The 12,330-nt window shown below is 45.3% G+C and overlaps 1 protein-coding gene across 2 annotated transcripts in view; it reads right to left on the bottom strand.

The window, feature by feature from the left end:
• The window catches only part of CASTOR2 (cytosolic arginine sensor for mTORC1 subunit 2), a 151,775-nt gene that overhangs the window by 48,574 nt on the left and 90,871 nt on the right, over positions 1 to 12,330 (bottom strand). For both annotated transcript variants that reach the window (XM_080365139.1, XM_080365140.1), the window contains exon 2: positions 9,379 to 9,449. In XM_080365139.1, the coding sequence (XP_080221265.1) occupies positions 9,379 to 9,449 (71 nt within the window). The remainder of the gene's footprint in view (positions 1 to 9,378; positions 9,450 to 12,330) is intronic.

Genomic DNA, 12,330 nt, shown 5'->3' with positions numbered 1-12,330 from the left:
CGGGATAACGCACCACTAATAATGAGCAAACCTGGAAAATCAAAACCAGATCCAAGCTCCAAAAGCTAGTGTTTGCTTGTGAGAGGGAAGAAGGGAGCAGCAACTGGCTTTTCTCTTTAGTGATTAAAATGAAGATTAAAAGTTTGGCTCAAGATGTGTTCAGAGCATGGACACAGGTGTATCTTGTCCTGAGTGTACTGACTTCAGTGCCCTCCCTGTGCCATGACTGGGAGCTGGGTCCTTCCCAACCTGTCGATCATGACGCTTTGCTCCCTGCCAGGAAAGCATCACTCCCAGCCGGACTCTCCTCACCCACTCGCTATGCTTTACCTCGGATAATCAGGGGAGAGGAACTGCAGAAATCAGCAGATTTCCCACTTCCTGACAAAACTTTCCCTGTGTTTCAAACACTCTTGCCAAAGGCTTTGCTCGCAGAATCTGCGATAGCCCAGCCAGTTGAAGGCAATGCTGATGGCTCAGATGACTGCCAGCAAGGGGATGCTGACAGCGTGTTTCACTAAAAAACGAAAAACACAGAAATAAAAGGCAATAAAAAAAAAGAAACCGATGGAGTTGGACTCCCATTTCCAATTCCTTCTGTATTTTCAAACAAAATAACACAAGGAATCTTTTTTTCTTCTTTTTTTTTTTCCCAAATCACATTTCAGACTATTCACCAGACTGACAGAGCAGAGCAAATAATTACATTTCAAACAAGACTTGAAGATGGAGCCATAAAACTCCTAACCGCTGTATGACTATAACCTTGATGTTGTGAGACTTAATCCTGTGCAAGATTAAACACTAAGATATGAGATTTTAAAAAGATTATGCAACTTCTTTCATAAAAGGGTATTTTTTTTCCACCCTAATCTCCAATCTGCTGTTCTGCTAGAGAGGCGATTTATTCAGTAGGCCTGCAAGGGTACCCATGGTAAAAGTGAATCCTGTGGGACAGAGGCTACTGCAATTATTATTTATCATGGCCCTTGCCTGTTACATTATCAAAGTATTTCTACATGTTTACTGATTTATCTTAATAAGGCCCGTTATGAGATGATTTAATAGGATTATCCCTATTTTTCAGATGAGGAAACTGAGACACAATGAGATACCTGTCCAAGGTCAAACAGAAAAGCCTGCAGCAGATCTGGGCACTTCATCGTTTTGCCCTGCCTCCCTGTTTCTTCACCTTGCAAAGCTGCTCACTTGAGAAAGGCTCCTTTGCCCAACAGGCAGCCCTTCCAGGAACCTGAAAGAGACTTTCCGTCACTATCAGATGGTGGCTGGCCAGTGTGTCATGCAAAGGCAAGAATGTCCCCTCTTTGTTTCAACTGCACAAGTTAGCTGAAAGCATCAAGCCTCCCCCCGTTCCCCTCAGGAGAACTGCTGGTTTGGAGTCAAAACACATTCATCACCCTGCACTTCCAGTTAGATACAAGGAACTCAACTGATCCTAGTGAAAACCAAGCAACAAGACACGTTGCACTGGGATTACAAGAGCTACCCTTGATCCCTTGTGAGCCCAGGAGACTTTGTACTAACCCGACAGAAAGCTGAAAAAGACTGATCACTGCATCAGCAGAAAATAAAGTTGGTGAAGTTTTTGGGCACCAAGCTTGCCATCTCTGCCTGAGAGCTTTTGTGTAGGTACAGTCAGGACGTAAGTTTCCCTCCTCACTTGACCAGGAGGATACTACAAACCTGCCAGAAATATTCTCACCTTCATGAATGACTGCTGAGCCTTGGCTAAACCTGAGGCATGGAGGCCTCCACCTCCTGCACTGAATAGAAAATCTGGCAAATCTGCTCAGAGACCAGCCCTGGGGAGTGCCCTGTGCTGGCATTTTGCAAGGGATTACCACAGAAGAACTGTTTTCTCTGTTTGCAGGTGATGACAGACTTTTCTGGAAGGTTATTGTAGTCTCACCTTTTCTAGACTAAGGTCACAGCATTTATGAGATGCCAAGGCGGAGGAAATCCACTTCCTCGTCGGGTCATGAACTTGAGAAAAGTATGGCTGGAAACTTAAAGTAGGTTCACAATTAGCAAATTTGGGAACTGATGTTGAATGTTTTCAGCCTTGGGAAAAGGGGTTCATTTCCCACAGTTCTCCTTGTGCTGGGGTGTAACAGCACTGCCTCGTCTCTCACAGGGTGCTCCACCTAACATTGACTTAAAAAGTAGGAAAAGATCACAAATTATGGTCCTACCAGCACTATGGTACAGAAATGCTTCAAAAGGTCTTACAGAGCGTATTGGCCTTGTCCCTTCCCTGCCACGGGGTGCACATTAGCTACCCTGGCATTAGCCACCAAGCTGGCAGACTGTGGTTAGCTCCAGACACGGGCAAACAATGGAAGCCACCAACTCCCCTCAAGCCCTGCCTTAAGAAAAAAAAAAACCCCAACAGAAATGCACCAGTGGAACAGCAAACAGACAGATGCCTTGTCGTGAAACAAACAGGCAGGACTGCTACTTCTCTGTCGAGCTGCATCTTGGTTTTTTGAGACCAACCTAAAATTTCAGTGAACCGTTCTGTCATTTCAGCCAGAAAAGCTTTTCTCGGTCCTGCATTTATGACAGCAGGTTGGTAAGAGTAAGCCATGGTATCTATCTGCTCATCTATCTCAGACTTTGGAAAGTGCTAGGAAGCAGACAAGACGTAATAAATTTAAAGGAGGAAATCATGGCCAGTCGAGTGGTTCAGGAAGAGATGTCTGGGCTTTCTCACCACAGGCTGAGAAACAAAAATAGATATTGATACACACCCATCTGCTGGAGGAAACAGCGAAAAATATGTATTATTTACGCAGTATTTCTTTAAATAGGAGCAAGCAGAGAAAATGGACCAGAAGAATTTACGAGCCAGGTTACAAATATAAGGAATAATATGTGCTATCAAAATTTGCAAACCCACTCACTTATGAGCTTTAAGTGCTCCTTTCCCCAGGTGACACAAACCAGACCTTGGAATATTACATACTTCTGATCCTTCCCTCCCTTCCCCCAAAAGCTTTAACTACCAAACCCTAGCACCTCTTGGGAGAGGGTAGAAATCCCATATAAACACAGCCCCCCAATGTGTTTATTGATCTGTATCAGCATACATGCACTGCCAGAAAAACCTCCCCAACCAAGCACATACTTCTAATTAGCCAATAGTCAAATCCCCATCATTTAGGTCATTAATACCACATTACTTAAAAAACCTGAAAACCACAGACACAACGTAGCCTGGTCAATACAGAGATCCATAAGAGAGCGATTGTGCACGTGTTTAATGGAGAAAAACATCTTCTGCCTAGCAACCAGAAGGCTCTCCTGGCGGTCCAGGGAAAGGAATTCAGCGCTATAAATGTCAGCAAGCAAATTAAGCCACTGTGCCTGAGATACAAAGGCCTAGTCAGTGGGCAATAAAAAATTAAAGGAGAAATAGTTATAGAAGAAATACTAAAAAAATAAAAAAATAAATTCATCTATGTGCTTGCTTCTCTGTATCTTTAAATAAAGTTACAGATTGCTCCCAGCTAGATGGGTTCTGTGCTTGCACTTATTTATAAGCTGATTTCTTGCCCACTTTATATACAGGATGAGAGAGAGGACATTGAAAGCAATTTACCATTTTGATGTTATTGAAAAAGGGACTCAGTGTGGTACTAAAGCATATGATGGCCCTGAATCCAAGGTCAGATAGGGAACAGGTTGTCTGAGATGGCGGTTATCAAAATAAAGCACTGCCAGCAAGAGGGCTTTTTTTCTTTTTATCCTTTCCTTTTATTAGAATGAGGTCAACATTTTATGAATTCTGACAAAATCTCTCTGCCACTCTAACTAGTTTAGATTTTTCAAGTAGTTCCATTATTCTTAATGTACTGGGCAATTTATTGTGAAGTATGAACTCAGATGAGGAGCTTCCTCATTCTGAAAACTGTAAATGCACAGATTTCTGGCCTTAGAGAAGTTACTAGCCACACTGAGCAGCCAAAGAAGGTTAAAGGAAGGACTGCCACCTCCATCTTGCAGATGAACCTCCGTGTGGGGAGACCAAGAGTCTTGCTCTGTGTTCACACCGGGTACCTGCACCAGAGCAGATGTTTCCCACCACTGCTTCAGTACTGAAATGAATTTGTCTCTCCTCTCTGGTTCCAATCCAGAGGAGATCTGTCAGGATGTAAGGGCTGCTGACTGCAGCTACCTACATGAAATGGGCTTGCCTGTTCTAAGATACAGAAGACCAGAGTCCATGAAGGTGATGTGGTCCCCTTACTGACTCCCAGCTTCCCAGAAGCTAGAATACACGTTTACCAACTTGGAAATCACAAGGATTCACTCCTCTCTTGACCCCAGCATTTGTTTTCTTTTCCCCTTCTGTGATACATTCACTGCCTACAAAGAAAAGACTGCATGCACAGAACATGAACCCAGTGCCGAGGCCGGGAAGGCAGTGATCTCACCTGGAAAATTGCAGCAACATGTTGCCTTACAATTTTCCATCTTCAGGACAGCTTCACCTGGGTGACACTGTCGCAGACTCCATTTCTGCAGACGTTCATGGAGCAATTCAACAGCTGCCACGGCCACAAAGGGAGCTAGGTCAGGGCAGCAACAGGCTAGGGGTTGTCCCCCCAGTAGAGAAAGAAGCCTCCAAACTCCATTCACTGCGCTGCAAGAGGTCTCAAAAAGGGTGACTCCTCTTTCCATCGTAAGCAGAGCAGAAACTCAAAAAGTATAGAACCTGTTGCCTTCTAGGTGCAAAGAGACTATCTTGCCATAGGAATGACGGTACAGAGGAGCTCCTTTTCCCTTAGCACACAGCCAGGTCCCAGTTATAGTGATTCTGGGAAGGTCCTTATCAAACAGTTCGCCTTCATTTCAAGTGGATACTGAAACAAAGAAATACCTGAGGGTAAACTGTTGCCACCTCCCACCTCCATGCAACTGGACCAACTTACACAAATGACACTGGATGGGCTCTTCCTTCATCAGGCTTGTAGAGAGTAAAAGTGGTTGAGGGAGAGCGTTGGTTCTTCATTTCACACTGTGCTGTGCAATTAGAGAAGTGCTGTAAAATGGGAGTCTACATGGATGGCGTTTCATGGAAAGCTACCCAAGCAGAGCTATCGCTAAACATCACAGTGGACTTCTCAGAGAAAAAAGGATGAACAGGACTGCAGACAAACCAGCTGGAGAAGCCAGGAACAGAAAAAGGACAATGAAAACAAACCAAATACCTAAACTGCCCCTTTACCTCCGATAAAAGCCTCTCTGGATACACGGCACAGAAGCTGCGATGTGATAGCTGTTGGGACTGCCTCTGGAGGAACATCGTTATCACCAAACCCCACTCTTTTATTCAGATGGCATCTTCAGGGCAGGACTGCAACATCAGCAACTGCTTCCTGGTGCACAGAAACAGGGTTTCCAAAGGCACGGCTACCTCCAGGTGTGCTGGCATGTGCTTTCCTTTTAGTGTGTGAAAGCTAAAGCCCTTGATGGCTGGAGACTACTGGGACCAGTGAGACCGCAGGCTAAAAGCCCTCCTCCTGGTGCACCTGCCCAGAGACAGAGGGAGCCTGTCCTTGCTGCCCCTCTGAAAAAGGGACAGACCACGCAGAGAACATCGGGGCTGTGGCCCGTTTGCATCATGCACAGGCAGCTCCTGCTTTCAGCCAGACCTCAGGAAAAAAAGGCAAACCAAACTCAAAACAAATATTCCTGCATTTCAGGGAGCAGCAGCCGCTTGACTTTTCTGCCACACTCTGGCTGCACAGCAGCTGACAAATGCAGGGAATTTTACATGGCTGTCCCAGCACCCCAGTAGCTGAGACACTTGAGACACTTGTCTCCACGCAGGAGGGCCCGTGGCCAAACTCCTGCTAATTCATCCCAGTACCGGCCAGGAAAAGAGCTTTCTGTGCACTGTCCCCACGTTATTTGCTGAATAAAATTCTTCCTCATTAACAGGCCAAAGCCCGAGAAACGGCTACTGGAACAAACAAGGTTCTGTGCAGATATAATCCCCACCTCACTGCTGGGGAATTAAAGCAAAGAATTAGGCTGTAGCCATTCCCTTCCAGCACGATGAATGCTTAAGCAGGTTACGGCTTTGCACCGCAGACGTTTTCTGGGGAGAAGAAATAATGACTTCTTTACCAGCCAGATTCAATCGCTACTCTCAGGGCAACAAGCCTAAGGATTATTTTTTTGACAAACCAGTTAAGAATGATTACTGCACGTCAGTATGTTTGAAGTGTTAACCTCAGGGACTGCTGAAAGCGCCAGCATTTCTCCAGCCTATTCTTTTCCCTTCAGTGCTGTTTGTGATATGCAGGAGAAGGGGCCTGGCGAACAGGAGAGATGCCAGCTAACAGGTCAACCTTCTCACTGCTGCTGCAGCAAAAATTCAGACAGGTGCCTGAGAAAGGTCAGTCCTAATTTTCCACACAGAAAAGCCTGTTCTTCAGAGTCTTACACCGAGTTTGTTCAGCACTGCAAGAACAAAAGTTACCTGGAGAGGAAAGATGAAGTCACTTGCTGCTGGACTGGCGACTTAAACTGTTCACCAAATGTGAAGATTTACTCTGTAATTCTTGAACCCAACCTGGCACCTCACTAGTCCGGTCAAGAAGCAGCCGAAGCACTTGAGGCAGACGGGATTGGTGGTGTTTTTGCAAGACAGTGGGATGCCGCAGTTCTTAACAGATTTTGATCCTGTCCAAGCCCATGGGCTGATTACATGCTATACAAAGGCCAAGTGAGATTCCTCTTCCTGAGACATTTACAGCCAGACTGTGGGGGCAAGCAGGGAGCGAAGCAGAGCCCTTTCACCACCTCCTCGATGGTAGATCCCGAATTCCTTCCGATCGTGAGAAATTTACAGCATATGCAGATGAGGAAGAGGGATGGAGCAACAAGTGGAGACTGCGGTCAGGGCTAACACTGAGAGGAAGCTCTGGATGTGGTGATGAGAACTCCGAAAGAACATGGGCTGCACACAAACCCAAAGGGCATGGGGGCTACGTTAGGAGAGTTAGCAGTGTGCAGAGCATACAAGTCTTGCCGGCAGATCGTCACTGCCTCACAAAAAGCAAAGCAAAGGTGATGTGGCTGCCAGCTCCACGACACCACTACCCACGCTGGGCTTTGCACGTGGCTTCCATGTCATGCCATAGTAGAGGATGGCCTTAGCGTGCTCCTTCCTTCCCCTGCGTTGCCTGGAAGGTGATCTTTTCTCCTGCAAAGCTCTGCTTTAACACCTCAAGTGCATGCAGTGCATTTGAAAAAAAGGCATGTTATATGCTACCAAAACCATAGCCCAACAGAAGCTACAATGGGTACTGTAACTATCAGTGGTAAATTCATGCACCTATGATAGCCAAGGTGACAAAGTCCAAGTGGTCCAAGCAGAGAGGACTGCTGCTTTGAAGTGCAGCAGCACTGTCTGGTTCACAGAGATAACCTGGGGCAGCAGTGGGACACCCAGCTCCTCCAGGACACCGGTCTGGCTATGATTTGCTCCAAGTACACCCAGTGGCACAGACACTGCAACACAGTTCTCCCACTACAGATGAAAAAAAACAACTTGCTTGAGCTTACCTTTGTTTCAAGCTGGAATAATTTCCAGTGAGATAAATAGCAGCACGGCTGCCAGAGGCTGTATGGGGATGGTTGCAATCCAAACTTGCCACCAGTGATTGAATTCAGGAATCTGCCTTGTGCCAACTGGGCAGAGACGTGACTGCCATGGACGTCACAGACACAGATGTGATGCTGGAGATGAGCATGCCCCTAGCATGGCAAATCTGCAGGGACAGCACAGTTCAGTGGCAGAATCCCTCCTTGAAATGGGAATCTCTAGGTTTCTTGCTCTGCCATGTGCTATGGTCCTTGGAAAAAAAACCAAACCTTCTCCTTTGGTGACTTGTCTCTTAAAATGAAGCTCTCGGAGGGAGGCTTTGCATCCTATTATGGCAAAACCAAACTTGAATCAATTTCCCCCAGCTGCCACTGATAATAAAAAAGCTGATACTCCTGACAGTAGTAATAAAATTTAGATGCATATGTCCCCTGAACCAATGCAACAAGAGATATTCTGGCAGTACAGACATGTATGTCACCTCCTCTTTTGGGAGCAAAAGCAGAACCCGTAACGCACAATTCCAATCAAACCACACAACTCCCAAATTACAAACAGCAATAGCTGTGAAGACCCATTCACCTGTTGTCAACCTAGTGATTATTTTACGAAAACGTTTAGCCAGCATTGTAGCATTCTAAAATACAGTAATTTATTCTATTCTATGTTTATGAGTACTGAAACAGAAAGGGGAATAATTCAGCAATGCTCTCGATTATAAAACTTTAACTCTGTACTAAATAAAGATGGTATAGTTTCCAATTTTCTCCTTAGTGTTTGGATATTACAAACCCATTGAATACTACAGTGTCACAAGTAGCTACTCGACAGTTAATTCCTATTCAGGAACAAACCCCTCTTTTTTCCTAATTTAATGAATTTTCTCCAAACTGGTAAAATGTGTAGACTTTTAATTCCAACCACAGAAAGCAGAGACTGAACAAAAATAATAATAGCTGCACAACAGTTCTGCGTTCCACCACCTCAATAACACTGCTACAAACAAAACCTCTGCACATGATAAATGTGATTACCGACTATTTCCATCCCCAAAGCCAAACCATTCCCTTCATCAGCACTTGCCCAATGCCAAGCATCTGCAGCTCCCAAGCATCTGCAGCTCCCAAGCACATACCAACCACCTTCCTCGACACACAGCTGACTCCACCTTTGACACAGGCTGAGAGACCTTCAGCCACCACAGGCAAAGACGGCACATGCCGTACAGAGAGAACTGGGTGTAAGAAAGGGAGATAAATCACAGCTTTCAGTGATGAGCCAAAGGAGTTGATTCGCAACTCCACAGCAATGGTTGCGGGGATGACATGAGCTACTCATCTTCAAGTGCTCCTTTTAAAGAGAGAGGCTAGATGAACAAGCTAGAGACGCAAGATGTGGTGTGCTCCTGGAGGTCTGGGGACAAAGGCCAGCTCATTTTAATACAATGATATACAGATGGTTTTGCTTTTTCAAATACACTTGAGCTGCTCTTTAAGACTTGTGTGTGCTCTTCTCCCAGCATTAAAATATATTCATATTCCATGTGTGAAACTCCTTGTACAGCACAGCGGCAGAGACAGCATGCTTAAGTGATCAAAGCACCTTTCACAGCTGTACTACTAGCACTGACAAACAGACCTGTTTTACAAACACTTTGGTTTATAATCTTAGTGAGAGATGACATGTTTTCCTCCTCCACTCCCAGGCTGGATACCGAAGTGGCACATGCTGACACTTACCTAGGAAGCCCTCTTCATCCACAATGATGGTGTAGTCCTCTGGGGTTTCCGTGAGGCTGAAGAATTTGCACCTGGTAGAGGCAAACAGGAGAACATGATTAGCCACTGGACTGAGTGGAGCCTGGTCTTTCCCCTAAAACGGAGATCCCTTCCCACCCAGGCTGTGCTGGAAGAAAGAGTCACAGTCTGGTGTTTATGGAGAGGCCTGAGGCATTAACAGACCTGGATTTTATTCCTGGCTCAGCCACTCGCACTGCGTGACCCACATTCCCTGCTGCCTGGCTATGCACAATGGAGCTGGTAAAACACTTATTACTTTTATGACTTAGTTCTTAGTTACTTTTCTTAATTACCATATCCCTTAAGGCTTCCCATCACAGCCCAAGACCTGCTGTACAGCACTACCTAGGGCAGAAATTTTTCCTCACCAACTGATCGCTCCAACGCCCTCCAAAAGCCTTCCCACAGTTCAGACACGCACCCGTCTTCCCTATCTGCCCGCTGAACTTTCTTGCCTTGTCAAGGTTTGACATCTAATCACTCAACCAAGCCCCAGTATCAATTCTTGCTGTTTCAGAAGCTTTTCCCACCAGCAGACAGCATCCCAATTTCCTTTGCTGGTCCTTGCCCCTTCCCTTGGTAGATGCCTCCCTTCCCTGGGGAGTCCCAGGCGAGGAGACAAGTGGTCGTGGCTATCAAGCACATGAACGCAAGGTTGAGCTTTCCCCCTCTCAATCTCCTACTGCCTCTGTTCCAGTCCGTGCTCATCTTTTGACACCGCAGGCCATGTGCAGCGCAGCCTCTCCATCTCATTCAGCACCGAGCACAATGTCACCTCTAACATGAGACACAAAACAAATGTGACATGGGATTCTTCCACTGTAGGCACACAAACAAAAAAAAAAAAGCCTCAGCCTTAAGGTTTAACACCACATATAGTTGAAAAGTTTTTTTTCCCTGACACATCAATGTCTACAGCAACATTACTAAAAAAACCAAACCAAAACAAAACCCCAAACAAAAAACTTACTCCAGCATCTATCCAGTTAGTCCCCAGCACGGCAGGAAGGTTTGCACTACATTTTGCAAGCTCATTTTCACCTTCAGCAAAGCATGCACTTGTTGAGCATCAGTACAGTGCTGGCTGGCTCCCCTGCCCCAGCAGGGCTCCCAGCCCCTCCAGGAACATGCCAGAGCACATGGACTGTGTTTGCTGCCCAAGCCACAAGAGAACTTTTTCCTTCTGTGAAGCCAAATTGGGTGCAGCAGGAAGAGCCTGTGTCTTTAAGGACCAAAGAGCAGGATTTTGCAGTTTTACACCACAAGGCTTTGCAAGTTTTATACTGTAACACTATCAGATTTATCTGAGGTGATCTACAGAAAATATTTCAACTATTGGGGAAAAAAAAGATTGTTCCTAAGGCCCCCAAATTTCACAGTGTCTTCACAGTGTAATTCCTGCATGGAGCACAGATCAGCAGGACTCAGCAACCAGGGACTACCAGGGCTTCTCAGCACTGCTGAGCATCTGTGTCCCAAAGTTTTCAGGACCTCTAAAAGCCAGGATCTCCATGCTGGTGGCTCAAGACATCCAAAAATGGAAGCAATCACGCGATTTGGGACTCAGACTGAAAACTGGCCTGAGCATTCTTCCGACTGGCTGAAAAGAACCAAGATTGCAGCTATCCTCTCCAAAAACAACAGGGAGAAAAAAAATGAGATGGCTGCTGCCCTCCCCCTCACCTCATCAGAAAAGCTAGAGGAAACAACATGCAGCTCTATTAGTGACCTGCCATGTAACCAACAGGACTTCATGTAAATGGAAAGTACTAGACAACCTGTCTTCAGAGACTCGTCCTGTTTCCCTGGAAGCATCCGTCACGACAATCAAGCATGACACTCTCCCTCCTAGCACAGACATATCTCTATAAAATACAGAAGTGGCCCCGCCACAACAGAAACCACAACTTAATTGTTTTGTGTCATTGGTAATAGCTACTGTGACAGCCACATTTACTAACTCAACTGTCTCCAGGAGTAGTGCCAAGAGAAGCAGAAAACAGTAGCAACCCCAATTTTTTGCTTTCACTTTGTAACTCCACAAGGATGCTACCTCGGCGAGGGGTGATATCCAAGGTGGGTAAAAAGGACTTCTGGGATGCTGCTCCAGGTGGGTCCCAGGAGATCCAAGTATTTATTATTTAGTGGATGAATTCCCTGGACAAATCACTGAAATAAAATTCTTTGTTACTACTATCTGACTGAGCCACGTGCATGCTGACTAGGGGAGAACCTAGTGGTCGTCCAAAAAGGAAATGTTAATACAAATATATATACATATATATATATATATCTATATATATCTCCATCCTTCCTGATATGGAACAGCATTTATGGAGGAATTTTGTTCCAGAACAGTAACACACATCTGTATGCACACATTGACCCCAGCAGAAAAAGTATGATTGTGACAGATGCCATTGTCCTAGCACACATCTAAAGGTGATGATATTTAAGGGATATGTACAGATGAAATCCCATAATTACTGACTCAGAACATATGTCAAAACCTCACATCTTCATATACCATCTCAAAGCCCAGTCTCCACCTCACTGCAATTCTGTAAAAGGTCAGTAGCACACAGCCATCCGAATTCAAAAGCAGAGTCTTTTCACCAGCACAAACACCAGTGGTTCTTGTGGTACACATTCACTGTGAGCCAACGATGCATTCTTTTTCCCAGGGAAAATGTGAAAGTGAAAAACTGGAATTGCAAACATTGTGTGATAAAATAAGGCATGGAAAATTTTCTTACCATTGCATGCTGCCGAAACTCAAGTCCTCACCCTAAAACCTGTGCCTCAGCACGGTAAAGATCTACTTCCACTGTAAGTGCAACTCAAAAATTGTCTTGAAACATCAATGACAGAAGGAACTCAATATCATATTTC

Source organism: Falco punctatus (genome assembly GCF_963210335.1).
Source record: "Falco punctatus genome assembly, chromosome: 1".
Classification (NCBI taxonomy): domain Eukaryota; kingdom Metazoa; phylum Chordata; class Aves; order Falconiformes; family Falconidae; genus Falco; species Falco punctatus.
This window is presented reverse-complemented; position numbering and strand designations above follow the sequence as displayed.